The sequence below is a fragment of the Macaca fascicularis genome, chromosome 6 (assembly GCF_037993035.2).
Source record: "Macaca fascicularis isolate 582-1 chromosome 6, T2T-MFA8v1.1".
NCBI classification, from domain to species: domain Eukaryota; kingdom Metazoa; phylum Chordata; class Mammalia; order Primates; family Cercopithecidae; genus Macaca; species Macaca fascicularis.
In genome coordinates, this window is record NC_088380.1 from 43,066,586 (window position 1) to 43,092,348 (window position 25,763).

The window sequence follows — 25,763 nt, forward strand, 5'->3', positions numbered from 1 at the left end:
GGAATCTAACAATATGGAAAGCCACCTTCTCAGTCTTACATCTAACTTTATTTCTCTACAGTAGTGGTTCTCAACATGGATTATGCTTTGCAAGCACCTGAGGAACTTTAAAAAAATCTCAATACCCAGGCTGCATCTCAGGTTGATTCAAATCTCTGGAAGCAGACCAAGGCATCAGTACTTTTTAAGTCTCCTCACTTCGTTCCAATGTGCAGTTCCAGTTGGGAATTGCTTTTAGCGCATGCCAGGTTACTAATTTCTGAGTGTTGATTAAGGGAACATCCGAGCTATCATTTCTCTTGTGGGAATTTTTTGAGAAGCAAGAGAGATTGGGGAACAAAATAGCTACTGATTTTTGCTAGTGCAAAGAGCTTAGCTTAAAATCACACAGACCTATGTTTTAATCCCATCTTTGCTACTACAGGAATGTAAAGATGGGAAACTCACTTATCTCCCCTGCAGTTTCACCCATTTCTAAATTGAAATAACATCCACCTTCTGGAGTCAGTATTAAATGAGATCATATGTGCAAAGTGTTCAACATGATGTAGTATGTAACATGATAGGACATAGTAATAATAACTAAAGATATCACTACAAATCAAAATCCTTATTTTCAAAATTAAGTCTCCAAAGAGGAAATGAAAATGAATCCCAAATCTGTTGCCTAGATTTTTGAGTGCCAAGCAGCATTAATGCTAATATTTCTTCAGCATTATCACTAAGAGAAATGAGTGTTCCAACTTAACTCATTGTTCTTAGTGATAATTCATTTAGGGACAAAATTGGGCTCTCTTGTTAATTGCCACATTCCTTTCAGAGGTGCTATAAATGGATGTTGAACTATACTATTTTTAGATTTAATCTTTAAAAATCATAAGAAAGCAAGAAATATTACTAGTTCAGAAATGATTTTCTGTTCCTGGCTTATCAGAGAAGACCTGAGAGTCTATCACAGTCATTTGTTGTCTTCATAGTGAAACGAAAAAGTAAGATTCTAATAGGATTTTTAGACTTAGTGAGAAAGGTGTTCATTTTAAGATTATGGCAGTTCCTCTCAGATTTGGAAAGCCTTAAGATAACACTAAGGAGTTGGACTTTAGGAATGCTGAGTGTCTTCAGCCACAATGGCACTATAGTACTAGATGGGACAGGATGTGATTAAGGAGAAACTAAGCAGCCAGCCACAATGTAGTTCTTCTTGCCTCCAAAAGAGGAGTTACTCACTTTCTCACACTCACTGTGATGCATTCCATTTGCTAAGAAAAGTGGCTTGTGTCATTCTTGTGCACTACTTTTAAGTTCTGATATATTAGATTCATTTACTCTGTATTAATAGCATTCAAATATTTAGTAAAGTTAATATACTTCTCACACTTTTTCCAAATTAACCCACCAGCTGTGTCCTGTGCTTAACGCTATCTTACAACACTGCAGTCAAAGTGTCAGCCAGGGCTGTGGTCTCATCTGAAGGCTGGATAGGGAAAAATTGGCTCCCATGTTCACTTACATGGTTGTTGCCAGGATTCATTTCCTCAAGGGTTTTGATTCTGAGGGCCTCTGCTTCTTGCTAAGTGTTGGCCAGAGGCCATGCTTAGTTCTTTGCTGTGTGGTTCTCACCAAACAGCAACTTACTTCATCAAACCAGCAGGAGGGTGAGTCTGCTAGTTAAAAAGAAGTCTCAACCTTTTGTAACCTAATCATAGAACTGACATGCGCTCCATGCTACCATATTCTTTTGATTAGAAGCAAGTTACTCAAGGGAAGGAAACACATAAGGCTGTGAATGAGAGAAGACAGGAATTGCTGGAGGCCACTTTAGGGGCTGTCTGCCACAGCACTTAACAGCACATACCCCAGCCATAAAATTTAAAAAAGCAGGAAAGAGAGAAGGAGGGTGCAGGGTAAAATACAGAAAGGAGGAAGGTGAAAGGGAAGAAAGGAAGGGAAAGAAAGACATTTAAAAAGACAAGAACAAAACAGCTCTGCTGCACTACATCTGTATGAGGGTTCCATGTGCAGACACACACTTCATCACATTAGCACCACACCCATAAATTTCCTATTTCTTATTTACAATGAGAAGATTATAAGGACTTTCTATGCATCTGGAGTTAAAAGGAAGCAATAAATCTAAGAACACTAAGTTTAAGTAAGCAAAATGTGTTTCAAATTCGTTATTTTTTCTTTTTAAGATTTTTGTTTGTTTCAGCTGACAAAGTTTTTTATTTCTTTCTGTTTCAAATTTTGAAGTTGAGTTTATAATTCTTGCTATTATGTAACAGGTCTATTATACAGGCAATATAGGAACCTGATTGGCATTTGTATTTGGTGTTCTATTGTTGTTTCAACTCAAATGCCAAAATTATGTTTTTGTTCTGTACGTTATTGTTCATAGTTATATATGCCCCTTAATTGTAAAAGTGAAGCTGTAAAATTGTAAAGTACTTTGTACCTTATCTATCCAGGCATTCTACTAAGGAAATCAAGACCCAAATGGCTTGGGAAGATCAACATTAAATAGCGTCAGAGCCAGACCGAGAGTATACATCTCTCAATTGCTAATCTAGTGCATTTCCTTTTCTTATTTCTGTGCAAATGAACAGTTAGAATGTGAAATAGTCTCCTCAGATCTGCCAGCATTAAAACAGTTGTGGTTTAAGTATTTAGTTTTAATAATTACTAACTTTGTAGAAGAACCTAAAATAGTGTTTGTTTTCAGTGCTTCAGCTAATAGTAAAAAGGAGTATTTTCAGTACTTTACTGTATGAGAGGTGCTTGCCTAACAAAATACACATCTTTTTCACTGTACTCATTTGTAACAGATAATGTGGGCTCCGACACCTCAGTGTTCTGAGAGGGGTTGGTAAACGCTGACCACATAGAGAGAGCTGCCCATCTGCCCTCAGTACCAAGGCACATCCCATCCATGCCCTAAAACTCTTGTAAATTTCTCCATTCGTACAGGAAAATGAGTATTTCTTACAACAATATGACCGTGGAATTTGATTACAAAAACATTCCTGCTATCCCCAACATGTGCTCCCAGGGCTAAAGACATAATCTGCAACTCAGGATTTTCTGAAGATTCACTTGTTTATACTATTGAGGGCAACAGTTGTTTTTAAACAAGGATGCGGTTCCCAGTCCTATACTTTCTTCTTACCCTGCTTATTTTTCTTTTTTTATTATTATACTTTAAGTTCTGAGGTACACGTGCAGAACGTGCACATGTTACATAGGTCTACATGTGCCATGGTGGTTTGCTGCACCCATCAACCCGGCATCTACATTAGGTATTTCTCCTAATGTTATCCCTCCCCTAGCCCCACAGCCCCTCAACAGGCCCCAGTGTGTAAAGTTCCCCTCCCTGTGTAGATGTGTTCTCATTGTTCAACTCCCACTTATAAGTGAGAACATGCAGTGTTTGGTTGTCTGTTCTTGTGTTCGTTTGCTGAGAATGATGGTTTGCAGCTTCGTCCATGTCCCTGCAAAGGACGTGAACACATCCTTTTTTATGGCTGCATAGTATTCCATGGTGTATATGTGCCACATTTTCTTTATCCAGTGTATCATTGATGGGCATCTGGGTTGGTTCCAAATCTTTGCTATTGTGAACAGTGCCACAATAAACATACATGTGCATGTGTCTTTATATTAGAATGATTTATAATCCTTTGGATATATACCCAGTAATGGGATTGCTGGGTCAAATGGTATTTCTAGTTCTAGATCCTTGAGGAATCGCCACACTGTCTTCCACAATGGTTGAACTAATTTACACTCCCACAAACAGTGTAAAAGCGTTCCTATTTCTCCACATCCTCTCCAGCATCTGTTGTTTCCTGACTTTTTAATGATCGCCGTTCTAACTGGTATGAGATGGTATCTCACTGTGGTTTTGATTTGCATTTCTCTGATGACCAGTGATGATGAGCATTTTTTCATGTGTCTGTTGGCTGCATAAATGTCTTCTTTGGAGAAGTGTCTGTTCATATCCTTTGCCCACTTTTTGATGGGGTTGGTTTTTTTTTTTTTCCTTGTAAATTTGTTGAAGTTCTTTGTAGATTCTGGATATTAGCCCTTTGTCAGATGAATAGATAGCAATAATTTTCTCCCATTCTGTAGGTTGCCTGTTCACTCTGATGATAGTTTCTTTTGCTATGCAGAATCTCTTTAGTTTAATTAGATCCCATTTGTCAATTTTTGCTTTTGATGCCATTGCTTTTGGTGTTTGTCATGAAGTCTTTGCCCATGCCTATGTCCTGAATGGTATTGCCTAGGTTTTCTTCTAGGGTTTTTATGGTTTTAGGTCTAACATTTAAGTCTTTAATACGTCTTGAGTTAATTTTTGTATATGGTGTAAGGAAGGGATCCAGTTTCAGCTTTCTGCATATGGCTAGCCAGTTTTCCCAACACCATTTATTAAACAGGGAATCCTTTCCCCATTGCTTGTTTTGTCAGGTTTGTCAGATGGTTTGTCAGGTTTGTCAGATGGTTGTGGATGTGTGATGTTATTTCTGAGGCCCCTGTTCTGTTCCATTGGTCTATATATCTTATTTGGTACCAGTACCATGTTGTCTTTGTTACTGTAGCCTTGTAGTATAGTTTGAAGTCAGAGACACAATAGAAAAAGAAAATATTAGGCCAATATCTCTGATGAACATCAATGCAAAAATCCTCAATACAATACTGGCAAACTGAATCCAGCAGCACATCAAAAAGTTTATCCACCCTGATCAAGTCAGCTTCATCGCTGGGATGCAGGGCTGGTTCAACATACACAAATCAGTAAACGTAGTCCATCACATAAACCGAACCAATGATGAAACCACATGATTATCTCAGTAGATGCAGGAAAGGCCTTCAACAATATTCAACAGCCTTTCATGCTAAAAACTCTCAATAAACTAGGTATTGATGAAACATATCTCAAAATAATAAGAGCTATTCATGACAAACCCACAGCCAAAATCATACTGAATGGGCAAAAACTGGAAACATTCCCTTTGAAAACCAGCAGAAGACAAGGATGCCCTCTCTCACCACTCCTTTTCAACATAGTATTCGAAGCTTTGGCCAGGGCAATCAGACGAGAAATAAATAAAGGGTATTCAATTAGGAAAAGAGGAAGTCAAATTGTCCCTGTTTGCAGATGGCATGATTGTATATTTAGAAAACCCCATCATGTCAGCCCAAAATCTCCTTAAGCTGATAAGCAACTTCAGCAAAGTCTCAGGATATGATATCAATGTGCAAAAATCACAAGCATTCCTATACGCCAGTGACAGACAAACAGAGAGCCAAGTCACGAGCAAACTCCCATTCACAATTGCTACAAAGAGAATAAAATGCCTAGGAATCCAACTTACAAAGGATGTGAAGGACCTCTTCAAGGAGAACTACAAACCACTGCTCAAGGAAATAAGAGAGGACACAAACACATGGAAAAACATCCTCATGGATAGGAAGAATCAATATCATGAAAATGGCCATATTGCCCAAAGTAATTTATAGACTCAACACTATCCCCATCAAACTAGCATTGACTTTCTTCACAGAATTGGAAAAGAACTACTTTAGATTTCATATGGAACCAAAACTGAGCCTGCATAGCCAAGACAATCCTAAGCAAAAAGAACAAAGCTGAAGGCATCACGCTACCTGACCCAGCTTATTTTTCTACATAGGATCCCCACATCCCTGCCTTTGTTAGAATGGAAACTAGACAAGGACCAACTTTTATCAACTTGTTCATTTCTCTATTCCTAGAACAGAGCCTGGTACAAAATTTGTGTTTAATAATGTTTGTTGAATGAATCTGAATGATGGATTTGTTTAGAAGGTTTGTAACATTCCATCCCTTATGAGTTTGTTGCTAGTGGAAAAAAGAGGCATGTTTTTGGTTCATAACATCAGGTATGTAACCTGGAATTTGGAATCATGGGTTTTCATGCATTTGCTTCATATTATTTATTTTTAAGTGATCTTTCAAAGTATTGATAAAGATACTTTAAGATTGAGAGCCTCCCTGATACCCAGGAATGAAAGTTTTAGATTAAGTTTACAATCTGATTGAAGGCTAATCATATAAGGAGAAAAAAAAATAAGGAAAAGAACAGAAATTTGAAAAGAAATCTCCAAAATGGCCATGAACATCAGAACACTGAGAATCGATATATAAACATGTGTCTTGCTTCATACCTGTCTGTTGTACATCTATAGCAGCAGATTTCATAGATGCAGAGGAATTTTGGCTAAAATCCTAACACATAAAAGGCATTCTGCACTTACTTCTCAAATTAGAATTAAGACATGTGTATGTATAAGTTGTTTAGAATTGGCATCTATTTAATGAGTTTACTGGCTGAATCTTTTAAAAGAATGCAAACATACATGACTTTTATCAAAAATCTATGAAAAGAAAAATGACCCTGTAGTGCATCCTGTGGTTCCCACTCTACATCCCCCACGTCCACCTGATGTCAGCACAACCATCTGTGGCATCCATTTGCCACTATGCCACTCAGGTGCACACTCAGGTGCCTGCCTCGGCAAAGACCCTCAGCTCATGTGCAGGTACAGCCTAGAAGTGCATGGAGGTGAACATCTCTGAGGCACTCTTTAACCAGTGGGTACTGGGAGTGGTAGATAAATGTCCTAGCCTCTCATCTTTCTACACAACAATGCTGGTGCATATTCTACACAGTAGCTCAGTAACACACGCATATTAGTTGTTCTCCCTTTCCTTCCCACCCTCCCCATTCCCTCACTGCTACATCTGGAAGCCAGATGAACTGCCTATATCCAAATTTTAATCTCTAGCTCTCGTTTCTTAAACAGGTCCTACAAAATGCTTGAAATAAAAGGCAAAATGGTTTGTATCTGGAATCAAAGGCTGACAATGGCAAGCAACAAGCTCTAAAACTGACAGGAAAAATGCTTTTCTGGAAGACATTGGCATCACCTCCTAGACACGGAATATGCTGGCTTCATCCCAGTAGTTTCTTCACACACTTTTAAATATGTGTCTCATTAGGATCACATATGACCCACCTGATTTCATGCCTTGCCTTTTCTTTTTGTTCTGCAGACTCTTCTAAGGAGCCTAAATTCACCAAGTGTCGTTCACCTGAGCGAGAGACTTTTTCATGCCACTGGACAGATGCGGTTCATCATGGTTTAAAGAGCCTAGGACCCATACAGCTGTTCTATACCAGAAGGTGCTGCCCTCATGCCTTTCCAATTTTCCTCTCCATGGATGTACCTACTAAAGTACACTGAATCACATATAGTGTGGGAATAGAAGTGATTTGTTGTGATTTATGTAATCTATGAATATTCATTCACTCATTTACTGAAAAAAATATTAATTAAGCCTATCCTATGTGCTCAGTACTATTTGAGGCCCTGGAGATATAGCAGTGATTACAAAAGACAAAATCCCTGGTCTCATGGAGATTTCCTTCCAATGCAGGGAGACAGGCAATAAAAATTGAATAAAATGTCAACTAGTAATATAGGTTATTAAGAAAAATAAAGCCAGAAAGCAGCATATCAGCAGTGTTTGGGAGTTTGTGTGTGTGCATGAGAATGTATGAGAGTGTGTCAAAGTATGAGTGAGAGCGTGTATGGGTACACGTGGGCATGTGCCTGTGGATGAGAGTGTGTATAAGAGGCTTGAGTGATATTGAAATGGGTGATCCTAGGGGGCCTCTCTATTGTGGTGTCCTACACCAGAGACATAAGTGAAATGGAACAGGTCACGTGAATATCTGGGGGAAAGGCTATCCAGGCAGAGGAAATTGCAAGTACAAAGTCCCTGAGGCAGTCTTGGCCTATTCAAGGGATGAAAAAGGCCAGCACTGAAGGCACAAGATTGAAAGTGAGGAGAGTGATATGGGAAGGGATCAGAGAGTTACTTAGGGACTGACTATGCCAAACCTCGTAGACAAGGGCAAGGCTTTGAATTTTACTTTATTTGTGGTGGAAAGCTATAGGTGTTTTTGCAAAGATGCATGTTTTAAAAGATGTAGCTTGGTTTCTAACCAGATAATACACTCCTTCTCTTAAATATATTCAGTAAAAGACTGTAGTACTTTTTCATTTTTACCAGTGATCCTCTAAAATAACAGAGGCAGGGTGAAACAAACACCTCTCAATATAGGTACCGCCCAAGTTGTTTATTTCTTCCCCTTCACCTGGCATTATTTTTGTTTTTGGTTTACTCTTACTCTGTATATTTTTACCTTTTATACATTTTAGGCTTAAACACTTCATTATCTCTTCTTTTCCACCCAACCCCCAGAGAATGCCTAAGCCAAGATGCAGGCTTAGTGAGGACCCTTTATCCTTGGTTTGAGGTGTTCGTTAGTCGGAGGATGATATTGTCTATCCCACGGAAGAGCTGGGAAAGGGAAGGAAGATGCAGCCAACAGTTAAGGGTATGAACTCAGGGCCAACAAACCTGCACTTCAGTGTACTTCTGCACTTTCTCTCTTTTTTTTTTTTTTTTTTTTTTTTTTGAGACGGAGTCTCGCTCTGTCGCCCGGGCTGGAGTGCAGTGGCCGGATCTCAGCTCACTGCAAGCTCCGCCTCCCGGGTTTACGCCATTCTCCTGCCTCAGCCTCCTGTGTAGCTGGGACTACAGGCGCCCGCCTCCTCGCCCGGCTAGTTTTTTGTGTTTTTTAGTAGGGACGGGGTTTCACCGTGTTTGCCAGGATGGTCTTGATCTCCTGACCTCGTGATCCGCCCGTCTCGGCCTCCCAAAGTGCTGGGATTACAGGCTTGAGCCACGGCGCCCGGCCAAGGAATACTCGGGAAATTAGCCAGTTTGTGTACAACTCAGCCTCCTCATTTGCAGAAAGGAGATAACGGACTTGCCTCGTGGCTTCTTGTGAGGATCGTATGAGATAACCCATGAAAAATACTTGGCAGAGTACTTGACACATAATAAGTACTCAGCAAATTGTAGCTGATATTCTTATTATCGGTAGTATAGTGATAATTTAAAAATAATTATGATATAGCAATCCAGTTCCTGGACTATAAAGATGACTATAAGTGGTATAAGACCATTTATACCAATAAATTGTTATAATTATTGGTATAAGACCATTTTAATGCAGAGCTGCTGCTTAATTTGCAGATAAAAAAATACTTGGAGTTAGCAACCAAGTGGACCTTCCCCACCTTTCAGTGTAAGAGAGGTCTCTTGGATGAAGTGAAGTGAAAATGAAATGTTTGGGCACCAATTATACTATATTTTTCCTTAAGGCTGACACCACAAAGAGGTTGGGGCCTGTAAACAAAGTTGATTTCTATAAACACATTCGGACATGAAGTTAGTATGTTTGATGACACTTTTGAAATGTGTGGAATCGTTATGTTATTTGTGCAGGCACAATTAGCCAAACTGTAAAGAAAATTAGCAGAATAACCTCTTAAGCTGGGTCCACTTTATGAAAATAATTTTTTGCTACCTCAGTATTTACCAAATTTGAATATAAGCAAAAAGAGAAATCGAAAGGAATGAAGCCTTGATAAATATATGTCCCTTGCCCTCATCAATCAGCGTCACATAACTCTTTCCACAGGCATCTTATGCACACCCCAGTCATTTCAGCATCCCTGGTTCAAATCCAGCATCTACACTACCAAGGATGCTGCTGAAAGTGTGACTGGGTAGAGGGAAAATTTCAGACATATTCAGAAAGATGTCTTAGATTTTACCCTGATAGTGTTTGGAATCCCAGGAGAGTAAGTACAACTTCATGATTAAGTGCCAACCCAAACTTACAAAATTAGATATTTGTGTTTTTTCTATAAAATATAACTATTTTGAATATCTTAGCCAAACTACTATGAGCCCACAGCCCAGTTTATCGAAGAAGGGTAAAACTGAGGGATTAGGAGTATCAGGATTGGACTGGACTGATTAGTGTACAGATATATTTGACTTCTCATTGCCCACTTCACAAAGAAGACAATACAAATGCACTTTCTGACTCTTGTCATTGTTTCTTAGAACTCAGTTGCCAGGCAACTCCTGAAACTATAGAAACATGCTTCGCATCCCTGACACATAAATAAAACTGTGGATTTTATCCAAAACCAGAGTCAGTGGGAGGTGCAGTTGTTTCAGTTTGCTGGCCTGGCCTGTCTAAAGCACAATGGAATGTGAACATGTCAGGCTGTCAACACGACATTTCAGGCACAGCCCTACAGGCAGTTGTGTGTTTTGCGTGGCTCTGCTCCTTGCCAGGTAGCTGGCAGAAGAGGCAGCCTCCACATGTTAAAGCAGCTGATTCAAAACAGTCTCTGCCATCCTGTGATGGCGATAGTGCCAAATTCAGCCTCTGAGCTTGCAGGGGACTCGGGATGAATGCACATTACAGGCATGGCAAAAGGAGGCTCTGGGAAGCACGTTCGAGCTGCTCTGCTCTCAGCTCCTTGCATGTAAAAGCTGTATTTTTAAAGGAACTGGGCATGTGAACACTCAGTCCTTAAAGTTGTATCCCTCACCTCTTCCAAAGCCATTCAACCCCACTTCAAAAATTACCCTAGTCTTAAGAGAAATTTTATTTTCTATACAAGGTTGTGTGGAAAATCAGTAGGGAGAAAGGGCATTATTACTTTCATTTTTCTTAAACAAAAGTATTGAATTTAAAGCCAAAAACATGTGAGCTTTCTGTCATGAAAACAGCTGCCCTTAAAAACATAAATGAGGTTTTATTTTTATTATTTTTTCCAGTTGGTTGTCTTTAGATGAAAAACATTTCTTCTGCTCTTTATTCTTATTTTTAATGATAGTCTCTTTCTATGGTTCTCACCCCTTCCATTTCACAAGATAGTCTGGCAGCAAACCTAAAGCACTTAACTTTTGGGAGTAAGAGCAAAGGGTAGCTTCCATGAATTGATTTGGGTCTTCTGTAGAGACATTCAACCCAGAGAAGGCAAGTGACACAGTATCTGTTTTATGAGCTAATTTGGGTTCTTGTCTACATTTAATAGTTTAAAATATAAGTTATAAATATTTATTTAAAGCGAAATTCAACATTGGTTCATGAAGAAAGAGGTTGGAAGCAGTGTTTTGAACTAGCTGTTTCTGATCCATCATGCTTAAAATAAATGCTTTGTTTGTCCTGTGGAGTTCATGGATTTGGGATAATCTAAACAGGGTTTTTTACACAGTCCTCATGGGGACCAAGGTACTGACATGCACTGTTGAGAAATTCTGTGAATCATGAAAGAGCTAATATTTTAGAAATCCAGACCTGTTGAGCACTATCTACATCTTTGGGATGTCTTAATACTTTGAGTTTTCTAACTTTCATACTATCACTTATGCTAAGTACATTTGATATCCCTTCTATTATGTGAAAGCTTCATTTTCTGGGCAATCTTCTTACAACTACTCTCTTTAATGCACTCTTACTTAGTTTGAAAGTAAATGTCAAATTAAGCATACTATAGTTCAATGAACGACCCACCTATTCCTAATTTTTTTAAGCATTTTTCTTCTGACTCTACATACACACATGCTTACACACGCACAAACATACACACACACACACCCTTATCTTTTCTTCTGCCTTTTGCCCACTTACTTTTTGCATCAGAGATGAATCTCATTCAAGCACATGCCAGTTGTTTTTTGTTGTTGTTGTTGTTGTTTTTGAGATGGAGTCTTGCTTTGTCGCCCAGGCTGGAGTGCAGTGGCGCGATCTTGACTCACTGCGACCTTTGCCTCCTGGGTTCAAGCAATTCTCCTGCCTCAGCCTACCTACTGAATAGCTGGGATTACAGGAGCATGCCATCACATCCAGCTAATTTTTGTATTTTTAGTACAGACGGGGTTTTACCATGTTAGCCAGGCTGGTCTCAAACTGCTAACCTCATGATCCACCTGCCTCAGCCTCCCAAAGTGCTGGGATTACAGGCATGAACCACCGTACCCAGCCAGCATATGCAACTTTTAAGAGTCTCAACCAAAGCAGCAATTCACTATCTCAGCCCCTGGAGTCTCTGCCATTTAAATCCCAATTTCCTTCCAACAGCTGAGGAGCAGCCGTCTCAAGTACCCCCTGATACTACACAAGTTTTCTCCTAGTGCCAAGCAGACCAGCCTGAGAAACAGCTATAAGAAGGAAATAGGCGTCTTCTCCCAGCTTTGCATCCCTTCCTTCCAGGTCCTGCCTTCCTTACAGCCTGCAATGTCCTCATTGTCCACTGCTGCCCAGCACCCATCCCACAGAGGGATGGTCCCAAACCTCCACAGTCTGGCCTGTGAGCCACAGGAGCCTCTGGCTGCACAGGCCATTCCTACCTCATCTTCCACAACCACAGATTACGTGGTTTTATGTCCCTTTGACTTATAAATTATCTTCTCAATTAATAGGCTAGTGAATAACAGGGGATAATGAACTACCTCACCCAAGTAGCAATTCTAATTTAAGAAAACTTTCCTGTCATTCCATTGCCTTTTGCTTCCCTTACCACACTCATGCCCATACTTCCTTACCTCAATCCCTCTGACCTCTCAGTTTCCTCCCTTCCTTGCCATATTGCCATCTATTAAACTTTTACCCATCCTTCAAGAATGCTAAAAATACACCTCCACCTTGAAGCCTTCCATGAAGAGCCACAGCAATCATTCCCTCTTCTGAACTTTTAAGGACCCTAGAGAGCACTACTAATGAGCACTTACCCACATTGCTTTGTAATACCATTTTTTACTCTTTCCTTCTGAGGCAGGAGGAATTCCTTAGACATCTATGAATCCCCCATAGTGTCTGTCATTATGTTTTAGACATAACCAATTCTCATTAAATATCAATGTAATGAATATAAGAGGCCCAAAAAACTACTCAGATGGGAATTTGAGTCTTATTTTAGCCTGAAATTAGGGGACCACAACTTACTTATCTTTATATCTACACAGTGTTGGTGCTGGATGTAATGCATCACTCTGCCCGGAGCACACATCAACTTGTCTCCTCAGTTTCTTTCACCATAGGCTGGGAAAACAGCCGGGTCTAAACTTTCACTGTTCTCTGGGACTCTCTAGTTTGGGGTGATTCTCTGTACTGTTTTAATGAACATTTTTTAAATGTCCCTAAGTCTCAGAACCTTCATCTATAAAACGGGCATAATAAAGTACCTACCATAGGAATCAACTTATGACCAGGCATAGCATATACATTCAATAAACGGAAGGTTTTACCATAGGCAGAAACACCAAATGGCCTCTTAGCAGTCTTCAGACACTGATGATATTGTCCACCAATGTGATATGTCTTGGAAATGGTGTTGCTAAAACACCTCTTCACAAAATATTTGTGTTCCAATTTATTGAATCAGACTATCAAGCACCTTACTTGGACTTCAGCTACAACATGATTTTTGGAACAATTAATCTTTTTTAATCCTCCATTTTAGGAATATTCAAGAACAGACTCAAGAATGGAAAGAATGCCCTGATTATGTTTCTGCTGGGGAAAACAGCTGTTACTTTAATTCATCATTTACCTCCGTCTGGATACCTTATTGTATCAAGCTAACTAGCAATGGTGATACAGTGGATGGAAAGTGTTTCTCTGTTGACGAAATAGGTAAATCACAGGTTTTTGTTTCATTTGACATAGTTTTACACTAAATAAATGGGGAAGCCTGCAAGGTCCAAGTATAATCAAGTAGGAAGACTTAGTAACAGTGTTCTATAGATACGTGGAGATCTGTTTTACAGGAGATGGGATCAGCTGGTGAACAAGAGGAAAAGGGCAGGGGGAACTTAAGTTGACTTTAACATAAAGTAACCTGGCAGTAAATGTTGTGAAGAAAAGAATAGGAACCTTCTGGAGTCTTTTCCTTTAGGATATCTTTGAAGCTGTGTTGTGTTCTTATGTTCTATTGCAAAGGGTAAACTTAATATATTCTTAGGATTTCTTACTTCCTAATTATTTGATAGGATGCTTATATTCAGATTCACTGAAATACGTTGGCCTTTGACCTCTACCATTGCTATAATCAAAGCCTAGATTTTCTTTATCACAAAGCATAATCATTCTGGAATTTTACATTTACAAAACAGCCACAGTCACTTTAAAGACATGTTTATAAGATCTCAGAACAAATACTGGAGACAGTTAGCTCAGTGAACTAAGTGAAAGATCCAAAGAGAGGATCCTTTGCCCATCATATGGACACAAGGTGGAAACAAAACAAATAAAACAAACAACTATAATTAGAATATTCATGTTTATACCTTAATAGTATAAACAGCAAAATAGAAAGAATCAAAGAAGGACATTGAGTAGCTGAAATTGGTGCCTCAAAATCTATCCACAAAAGCTAATTTGTTGCTTATAGGAATTCCTCGTTGCTTCTCCCAAATGTGTTGTTCTTTTATGTGGTTTTCTAGGCATAAGCTGACTGGAAGAGATAGGAGTATGTGGTTAGAAGTTACAGATAGAAACAAATAAAATCTAATAGGCTGACTTTAAGGGAGAAGATTAAGAGACCTGTATCAAGCAGTAAAGATAACCCAATTGCTTTGCAAAGACAATTTAGTATGTGTCCTTAACATCAGTGGTATAGCTGTTGAGCTGAAACTAAATGGGATAGCAGAATGGGATAGTAGCAAGAATACTGGGTTAAAACCCATGTTCTAACTCTGTTCTCTGCCAATAGCATATGACCAGTCCTACTCATTTACCTGGCTGACTTTCACTGAACACCTGTCATGTGCCAGGCACTGTTCTGGTGGTGGTGGTGGTTATAGAATAAGTACGATACAGTCGAAGAAGGGAGTCAGGCATGTTCACAGATAATTGCAGTGCAGTGTGAGAGGTGTTAGCCTGGAAATATGTGGAATGCACAGCTGCAAAGGTGGTGGCCAAATGTGTGAATGATTGACAGGCCTGAGGGATGAGGAAGGGCTGCACAGAGATGGTGACAGTTTAGTTACCTCTGAACTGGAATTGGACTCTCCCTATTTTTTAAAAAGTGGCTACCCACAGTGGTCAAAAGCATGAGTGAGTGTTGCCAGGTACTGCAGTGGACTTGCCTTTCAGTAACTACTAAGTTCCAGCAGTAACAAATAGCACATGTTCAGGGACTCAGGAGCAGTTAGAAAGCCCTCCTAGTCAGCTGGAGAAATCATCAGTAGTTGTTCGTGCCCCAAAAAGGAATTTGGAGTTTAACTGTCACAAGGTACCTTTGAGGATGTTTAAATAGGGAAATGACTTGAGAATAGTAATAGCTAACAGTCACAAAAGACTTACCACGTGTCAGGTATAAAAACCATCTTTTGCAATCGCACTTTACAGATAATGAAACCGAGGCGCAGGGCATTTAAAGGACTAGTTCAAGTAAAACAGCTAGTAGGTAGAGCTGGGATTTGAACCTCCAGCCTCCATGCTTTTACTCTTGAGGCTTTGCAGTACCACTTGTCTCATTATCAATGCCTCAGAGAAATTAATCTTATTGCAATGTGAAACATAGATTGGAGTGGGACAGACTAAAGGTAGAAGAGGTTAGAAGACTGAGATCATCAAGGTAAAAGATTATGACAGGCAGCTACAACTAGCACAATAGTTGTGGGAGAAGGTGCTGAGAGTAAAAGAAAACAAAGAACTAAGGTAACCCTAATAGATCTTGAGAAAGTTGTCAATGATTATAAGCCTCAGCTTCCTCATAAAATATGTATGTATGGTACTACCTCACAGGGCTGTTCTTTGGATTTAAAGTACTGTATTAGTTAGACATTTGTCATTCATTCAATTCATTCAGCAAATATTTATTATGTTCTTTTCTCAGGCCAGTCAGTGTTCTCCATACTGGGGATAGAAACTGTCTTCCCTGGTGGGATCTAATCCCAGTGAGGGCGGAAAGTGACAATGCTATGGAGAAATATAGAAAAGGAGAATAGGAGTGTTGAAGAGGTTGCAGTGTTGAGTTTTCAGGATTGGCATCCCTGAGTCAGTGGCATTTGAATAAAGAAGGATTAGAGAGGATAATAATGTGTGTGTCTCAGGGAAGGGCATTTCAGCAAAGGGGCACAGCCAGAGGAAAGATCTCAAAGTAGAAGCATGCTTTTCCTCACTCAGTGAACAGCAGGCAGGCGGTGGGGTGGGCACAGAGTGAGCGAGGAGACTGGTATGAGACCAAATGCCACAGACAAGACAGTCAAATCTACCCAACCATTGTAATGACTTTGGCTTTCACTTGGAGTGAGGTAGGAAGCCTTTGGAGGGTTTTAGATGATGAGTGATGTGATCTAATGTGTTAGGATAATCACTGCGTCATTTCACTTGACGATTGCATGGAGAATAGACTGGAGGGGGACAAAGACCAAAGGAGTACAGTGGGGAGACAAATGCAGCAAGAAGAATGAAAAAGGATAATGGCTAGGACCAGGTTATAGTGGTGCAGGCGGTGAGACATGGTTGGATTCTGTTATATCTTGAAAGTACAGCTGATGGAATATGGATTAGTGAGGCAAAAATGAGCCAAGGACGAGTTCATTGTTTTTATCCTGAGCAACTAGAGGAATTGAGTCCTCATTAACAGAGATGGGAAAGAGGAAAGGAGAGCAGGTTTTGGAGAGGAAGAGCAAAGGTTTGTTTGGGGATATACTAAGTTTCAGATATTTTTAAAATATCTCACAGGAATTGTCAATACAGCATGTAGATGTATGTGTAGAGGTAAAGGAGAGGCCATTATTATGCCTGTAATGGTGATACCAAGCCTTTTCCAAAAGGACCTTGTCTCATATCCTCTATTTTTCAAATGTAGCGTAAGTAATAAGTTATAAAAAAATCTTCCATTAAAACCAGTTTTATAGTTTGGTCACTTTAAAGGGTTGAGCTTTGATTATCAGGATTCCTGAATCTCCAACAAATCCAGAAAGTAGAGGAATTACTGCCATTGTATCGGCATATGTAGTTTGGCCATTTTGCATATCCTTCCAATTTAATTTTCAAAATGTAGTCATGATTCATCAAATTTTGACTCTCCCTGTTTTTAAAAAGGTGGTGTCGACCCCAGAGGGCAACAGCATGCTCCTCCACCATAAAGCCTGTTTTCACGTGGGTGCACACAAGAGCTTCCCTCTTTGGCCACCAGATTTGACAGTCAGTAAGAGCTCCTCACTGTGTGTATCTGTAGAGTTATCTCCAGTCAACCCTAGGGATGCACACTTTGCAACACTCTAGGTGGCCTTCTGTATATGACAGAAAAACTAGCAATAATTTACCAGGAACCATCTAGAATATAAATTTAGACATAGTTCCTGGCTTTGAAATCCATATTTTTCTTCATCAGCCTTTGAGAAATTGTGGTCTTTGAGGTCCTAATAAGCAGAATGCAACAAATTTTCCTGGGACTGTAGAGTATATCAATAGAACCTGAGGAAAACAGTGTTTCAAGTTGTTCATGTGACAGTTAAGAAAAAGACAGAAAACACTGAATTGTCACCACTTATGAGACTAGCATAATGCCTTCTTCCTTCTTATGTCAGAAGAAAACATCACATGTGGCTAGGAAGACCACAAAGCTAGGGAGCGTTAGCAGCGTGTGCAGGAAGATTGTATGAGAAGATTGAAGAAGAGTAAAAAAGGATAATGGCTAGGACCAGGTTATAGTGGTGCAAGCGGTGAGACATGGTTGGATTCTGTTATATCTTGAAAGTACAGCTGACAGAATACGGATTAGTGAGGCAAAGATGAGCCTTTCGGGGAACAACACAGAAATGAGATAAATGAGGTATCTGCCCCCAGGCCATACATAGTTGCAAGAAAAAAGATTTCTCTACCCCTAGTTCCACAGCAGCCCCATGTCTCAATTCCGTAAGTTTTTCTGACTCTGTTTTTTCAGTTTCAAGCGAAAATGAATTCATTTGCCAAAATCCAGATGCATTTATGATATCAGAGCAAAAAGAAATATAAAACATGGCAGATCTTGCAAATAGTTAGTGATCAGATTTTTTGCTCCCAAAGGAATTTTTGTAAGGGCTTATTTAAAAGTTAAAAACAAGTCACTTTTGCGTTAAAAAAAGTTACTCTCTTATAAAGTGAAAGTTATAATAAGAAAAATATTGGAAGAAATAAGAGTATGAACGATCAAAAATATAGAAAGTAATTTGGTCTTCTGAGAAGAATGCCTTCCATTAATAATAAATTGTGTCTGTCTGTGTACTAATGCTCTGTTGAATTGCACAGTGCAACCAGATCCACCCATTGCCCTCAACTGGACTTTACTGAACGTCAGTTTAACTGGGATTCATGCAGATATTCAAGTGAGATGGGAAGCACCACCCAATGCAGATATTCAGAAAGGATGGATGGTTCTGGAGTATGAACTTCAATACAAAGAAGTAAATGAAACTAAATGGAAAATGGTAAGATGTCACTACACCTTACACTTTGACTTTTCTTTCTATTTCATCAACCTCTCTCTCATTTATCATTAGACTTTCTTTTGACCTAATACCACATGTTCATGCTGTATGCGCCATAATTTCTTATTTGAGAAAACATGATTTAATCGGTAAAATATCTTGAAATTCTGTTAAGACAGGAGATGCTTATGTATATATGGAGGCCTGTGGAAGGAAAGGAAAACTATTTCTCCATTCATTCTTGAGGTCCAGTTTAACTTTAGAGTAAAATTATAGATATCTGGCCACTTAGCTGTCTTTGGGGATGTGGATAAAAATGGAAAAGTTTGTGATCAAAGTCAACAGTGACTATGGCCAAATATTTTCCCATTATTTCAGTTGCTGCTACTCAAAAGACTCCCATTAAAACAAATTCATACGTGTTTACAGGAAACAGAGGAAGGGAATTTGTCTCTTAGAGGTTTCAGAAGGATGTTTTGTTACATACCTCAGAGAAGAATCAAGCTGAGATTCTTACGTAGGCAATTAGAGAGCATGGTACTGGTTAACCTCTGAATCCCTCTCTTCCTTACCAAGCATATGGAACTCAGCACTTCGATAAAATTCACATGGCACATAACAAGAGGAAAAACAGGAGTATCATGCTGCTCCCAATATAACTAATTCTAAATCTGTCTAACCACAGCCACAGGCACAGCCAAACCAAGCAGTTTCTGGCCACTCATCAGGTGATGCCCAGCAGCCTGGCACAGATCACTCCCAGAATTTTGAGACACCAGGACATTCAGTGAACCACTGAAAAAGATGCCAATTTTGTCATTAGAGGAAAGTTAAGTTTGGAGAAACTTTGAGTAGTTGCAATACTGGACTTTGGGGCTCTATTTTCTGAATCATTTTAATGTAGATATCTGTTCTGTAACTTGGTACAAATAAAAGTCCTGGTTAGATGCTAAGTCAAACAAGACTGTCTACATCCAAGCTACAATCAAACATTATTCAGCAACAGGTACTGAAATAACTACTATGCAGAAGGCACTGTGCTAAATACCTGAGGTGGCGGTTCTCAAAGTGGGAACCACAGACCCCTGAGGGTCCCTGAGACCCTTTCAGAGAGTTCAGTACTATTTTCACAATACACTAAAATGTTATTTTATTCACTATGCTGAAATTTAATTTAATGGCACAAAAGCAATGCTGGAAACACTGCTGGCACCTTAGCATGAAGCAAGGCAGTAGGATCAAATTTTACTAATAGTCATTATATTCTTCATCATCATGCACTGACAGTAAAGAAGGGGGAAAAAGCTAGTTTCATGTATGATGTTCTTGATGAAGCTGTAAAAATTGTTAATTTTGCTAAACCTCAACCTTTGAGTACATAGCTTATTAATATTCTGTGTGACATATGGGAATTACACATTAAGCATGTCTGCTGCATACTGAGGTATTGTATTTGTCTTGAAGAAAAGCGCTTAAATGACTGAGCTGCCAGCTGAACTAGTTGCTTTTATTGCTTGGAGCACCATTTTTACTTGGAAGACAACTGATAAACTGGCAGATGGTTATTCATATTTGAATTGGCAAACATTTCTCAAAAAAGAATGAGGTGAGCTTGTTGCTTCAAGAAAAACAACTGACTGTATTTTTTGCCATGGAAAAAATTTGACTTTTCAAAGCAATTCATTTTGCCTTTTTGGAAAATTTGGGTCTCCAACCGTGAGCTTGATAGTGTTTTAATATTTGAAGACTTTTCTTGAAGAGATTCATGGTGATATTAATGAAAGTGATTTTTTAGTTGTATTGTGTAATAAAATGTATGAAATTTAGAAAAATCTACAAGTCAGTGAACCAATATTTTCCAAATGACTAATATATTATGTAATTAAATCATGCATGGGGAAATGATCCATTAAAAGTACTAGATAGAATGGTGAATTTTTTTAATGATCAAAAAATTTTTTGTATATTTATTGTGTACAACTTTTTTTGAAATATGGATACATTGTAGAATGGTTCTATCACAGTAAGTAACATGCATTACCACACACACCATTTTTTGTGTGTATTGAGAACACTGAAAATCTACTCACTTAGAGATTTTCAAAATACAATACATAGGCATTAACTATAGTCATTATTTTGTACAATAGATTTCTTAAACTCGTTCCTACTAACTGAAAATTTTAGTTCTTTCGTCAATATCTCCTCAACTCTCCACCCTACCCACAACCCCTGATAACCACCATTCAACTCTCTACTTCTGAGTTCAACTTTTTTAGATTCTGCATATAAGTGAGATTATGTGGTATTTATTTTTCTGTCTCTGGATCATTTTTCTTAATATAATATCCTCCAGGTTCATCCACGTTGTCACAAGCGACAGGATATCCTTCTTTTTTTAAGGCTGATAGCATTCCATTGTATATATATACACCACATTTTCTTTATCAACTTATCCATTAATGGAACATAGGTTGATTCTATTTCTTGGCTGTTATAAGTAATGAACATGGGAGCCCAGATATTTCTTCAACATACTGATTTCATTTTCCTTGGATATATACTTAGTAGTGGAATAATATAATGGATCAGGTGGTAGTTCTATTTTTAATCTTTTGAGGAAGCTTCATATCATTTTTCATAGAGGGTATACTAATTTACACTCCCACCAATAGTGTGCAAGGGTTCCCTTTTGTCCACATTCTCACCAACACTTGTTATCTCTTCTTTTTTTGAAAATAGCCATCCTAACATCTTTGTGCACTCTATGCCTTCTGTGAGCTGATAGCTCATTGTGGTTTAAATTTACACTTCCCTGATGATTAAAGATGTCAAGCATTTTTCATATACCTGTTGGCCATTTCTATATCTTCTTTTTAAAAAACTATATTCAGGTCTTTTGCCTGTTTTTTAATTGGGTTATTTATTTTCTTGCTATTGAATTGGTTTAGTTCCTTATATATTTCAGATATTAAACGCTTATCAGATGTATTCAAATATTGTCTCCCATTCCATAAAATGTCTCTTCACTCTGTTGATTGTTTCCTTGGCAGTGCAGAAGCCTTTTAGTTTCATGTAATCCCATTTATCTATTTCCACTTTTGTTGCCTTGCCCAATGGAGTCATATCCAAAAAATCATTGCCCAAACCAATGTCATGGAGCTTTTACTCTATATTTTCTTCCAACAGTTGTACAGTTTCAGGTTTTACATTTAAGTCTTTAATCAATTTTGAGTTTATTTTTGTGTATGATATAAAATAAGGGTATGATTTCATTCTTCTGCATGTGGATGTCCAATTTTCCCAACAACATTTAAAGACAGAATCCTTCCCTTACTGTATATTCTGAGCACCTTTGTGATAAATCAATTTACTATGAATGTGTGGATTTATTTCTGACTACTTTATTCTTTTACATTGGTTTATGTAATGTTAATGCCAGTACCATGCTGTTTTGATTACTATAGCTTTGTATTATGTTTTGAGGTTGGTAGAGTGATGATTTCAACCTTTTTCTTTTTGTTCAAGATTGCTTTGGCTATTCATAGTCTATTGTGGTTGCAGACAAATTTTAGAATTGCTTTTTCTATTTCTGTGAAAAATGACATAGGAATTTTGATAAGGATTGCATTGAGTCTGTAGATCGCTTTAGGTAGTAGGAACAATTGAACAATATTAGTTCTTCTAATCCATGAACATGGGCTATCTGTTCATTTATTTGTGTTGTCTTCATGTTTTACAGTTTACAGTGTACAGATCTTTCACCTCCTTGTTTAAATTTATTTCTGGGTATTTTATTTTATTTTTATTTTTATAGCTGTTGTGAATGGGATTTTTTTATTTCTTTCTCAGATTGTTCCTTATTAGTGTATAGAAATATTACTGATTTTTATATGTTGACTTTGTATCCTGCAGCTTTACTGAATTTGTTTATCTGTTCTAGCAATTTTTTGTTGAAGTCTTTAGGGTTTTCTATATATAAAATCATGTCATCTGTAAGCAAGGACAATTTAATTTTTTCCTTTCCAATTTTGGATGCCTTTTATTTCTCTCTCTTGCTTAATTGCTCTGAATAGGATTTTGAATTGAGTAGAGTAGAGTAGAATAGAGGAGTTACACTGAATAGAAGTGGCAAGAGTAGGCATCTTTGTCTTGTTCCTTGTCTTAGAAGAAAAGCTTTCCACATTTCACTGTTTATTCTGATGTGAGTTTGTTATACATGGCCTTTATTGTGTTGAAATACATTCCTTCTATATCTAATTGTTAAGGGTTTTTATCATGAAAGGATATTGAATTTTGACAAGTGCTTCTTCTGTATCTACTGAGATGGTTCCATGGTTTTGTTCTTGGTTCTAGTAATGTGATGTATTATGTTTATGTATTTGTGTGTGATGAATCATCCTTGCATCCCTGGGATAAATCCTACTTGATCATGGAGAATGGTCCTTTTAATGTGCTTTTGAGTTAGTTTCCTGGCATTTTGTTTAAGATTTTTACATCTGTATTTATCAGAGATATTAGCCCATAATTTTCTTTTCTTGTAGTGTCCTTTCATGGTTTTGGTATTAGGGTAATGCTAGCATCAAGAAATAGTTTGAAAGTATCCCCTTTTCTTCCATTTTTTGGAAAAGTTTAAGAAAGATTGTTGTTCCAGTGAAGCTTCCAGTGAAGCTGTCAGGTCCTGGGCTTGTCTTTGATGACAGACATTTTACTACTGATTCAATCTCTTTACTTATTATTGGTTTATTTAGATTTTCTATTTCTTCAAGAAAATTTTAGTCGGTTGTTGTGTGTAGGAATTGATTCATTTCTCATGCATATAATTTTTCAGAATGGTCTCTTATGAACATTTGTATTTCTATGGTATTGGTTGTAATGTCTCCTCCTTCATTTCTGATTTTGTTTTTAGTTTGAGCCTTCTCTTTTTTTTTTTTATGATTTAGTCTAGCTAAGGATTGGTTGATTTTATCTTTTCAGAAAAACTTGTTTCGTTAATCTTTTCTACTGTTTTAATGTGCTAACTCAAAAGCACATTAAAAAGATCATTCTCCATGATCAAGTAGGATTTATCCCAGGGATGCAAGGATGGCTCATTACACACAAATACATAAACGTAATAATCACATTACTAGAACCAAGAACAAAACCATGGAACCATCTCAATATTTTCTACTCTCTGTTTCATTTATTTCTGTTCTGATCTTTATTATTTCCTTCCTTCTATGAACTTTATGCTTAGTTTATTCTTTTTCTCGTTTCTTCAGGTAAAATGTTAGGTTATTAATTTGAGATCTTTCTTTGTTTTCTGATGGAGGCATTTATTGCGATGAAATTCCATTGCTCTTCGAACTACTTTTGCTGCATCCCTTAAGGTTTGGTATGTTGTTTCCATTTTTGTCTCAAGATATTTTTTGTTTTATTTTTTAACTATTATTTTAGGTTCAGAGTTACATGTGCAGGTCTGTTATATAGGTAAATTGCATGTCACAGGGGTTTACCATACAGATTATTTCATCACCCAGGTAATAAGCATAGTACCCAGAAGGCAGCTTTTTTATCTTCACCTTCCTTCCACCCTCTACCCTCCAGTAGACCCTGGTGTCTATGGTTTCCTTCTTCATGTCCATGTGTTCTCAATGTTTAGCTCCTACTAATAAGTGAGAATATGTGGTATTTGTTTTTCTGTTCATGTATTAGTGTGCTTAGCATAATGGCCTCCAGCTCCATCCATGTGACTGCAGAGGACATGATCTTGTTCTTTTTTATGCCTGAGTAGTATTCCATGGTGTACATATACCATATTTCCTTTATCCAGTCTACCATTTTCTTTATTCCACGTCTTTGCTATTGTGAATAGTGCTATGATGAACATACACATGCATGTGTCTTTAGGGTAGAATGGTTTATATTCCTTCGGGTTTATACCCAATAATAGGATTGCTGGGTCAAATGACAGTTCTGTTTTAAGTTGTTTGAGAGGTTGCTAAACTGCTTGCCACAATGGCTGAACTAATTTACATTATTACCAGCAGGGTATAAGTGTTCCCTTTCTCTGCAACCTCACCAACATCTGTTATTTTTTGACTTTTTGAGAATAGCCATTCTGACTGCTGTGATGTAGTATCTCATTATGGTTTTGATATGCCTCTCTCTAATTATTAGTAATGTTGAGCATTTTTTTCATACACTTGTTGGCCCATGTTTGTGTTCTTTTGAAAAGTGTTTGTTTATGGCTTTTGTCTACTTTTTAATGAGACTTTTTTTTTTGGCTTGTTGATTTATTTAAGTTCTTTATAGATTCTGGATATTAGACCTTTGTCAGATGTATAGTTTGCAAATATTTTCAGCCATTCTATAGATTGTTTTTTCAATTGTTTCTTTTGCTGTGCAGAAGCTCTTTAGTTTAATTAGATCCCATTTGTCAATTTTTGTTTTTGTTGCAATTGTTTTTGGCATCTTTGTCATGAAGTCTTTGCTATGGCCTATGTCTGGAATGGTATTTCCTAGGTTTTCTTCTAGGGTTTTTATAGTTTGGGGTTTTGTATTTAAACCTTTAATCCATCTTGAGCTGATTTTTGTGCGTGTTGAAAGGAAGGGGTCCAGTTTCAATCTTCTGCATATAACTAGCCAGTTACCCAGCACCATTTATTAAACAGTGTTTTCCTAATTTCTTGTTTTTGTCAACTTTGTCAAATATTAGTTGGTTGTAGGTATGACACTTTATTTTGGGGTTCTCTATTCTGTTCCATTGATCTATGTGTCTTCTTTTTTAACCAGTACCATACTGTTTTGGTTCCTGTAGCCTTATAGTATAATTTGAAGTCAGGTAATGTGATGCCTCTGGGTTTATTCTTTTTAGTTAGGATTGCTTTGACTGTTTGAGCTGTTTTTTGCTTCCATATGAATTTTACAATTGTTTTTTCTAATTCTGTGAAAAATTGCATTGATAATTTGATAGGTATCACATTGAATGTGTAGATTGGCTTGGGCAGTATAGTCATATTAATGATATTGATTCTTCTAATCCATAAGCATGAAATGTTTTTCCATTTGCGTTAGCTGTCATTTTCTTTCATCAGTGTTTTATAGTTCTACTTATAAAGATACTTCAACTCCTTTGTTAAATGTATTCCTAGGTTTCTGTGTGTGCGTGTGGCTATAACAGGCTATTTTAATCTGATAACAATTTAACTTTCTTGCATAAAAAAACTCTACACTTTTATTCCACATACCCTCCCACACACACACACATATTTTAAATTTTCAATGTCACACTTACATCTTTTTATATGGCATATTTCTTAACAAATTATTATACCTAGTGTTATTTTTAATAATTTTATCTTTTAACATTTATTCTAAA

At 37.7% G+C, this 25,763-nt stretch overlaps 1 protein-coding gene across 6 annotated transcripts in view; it reads left to right on the forward strand.

Annotated features, from left to right (window-relative positions):
- Positions 1–25,763, forward strand: part of GHR (growth hormone receptor) — a 320,003-nt gene that overhangs the window by 279,175 nt on the left and 15,065 nt on the right. For all 6 annotated transcript variants that reach the window (XM_005556812.5, XM_065546202.2, XM_015451334.4 and 3 more), the window contains exons 4-6: positions 7,094–7,223; positions 13,441–13,613; positions 18,222–18,400. In XM_005556812.5, coding sequence (XP_005556869.3) covers positions 7,094–7,223; positions 13,441–13,613; positions 18,222–18,400 — 482 coding nt within the window. The remainder of the gene's footprint in view (positions 1–7,093; positions 7,224–13,440; positions 13,614–18,221; positions 18,401–25,763) is intronic.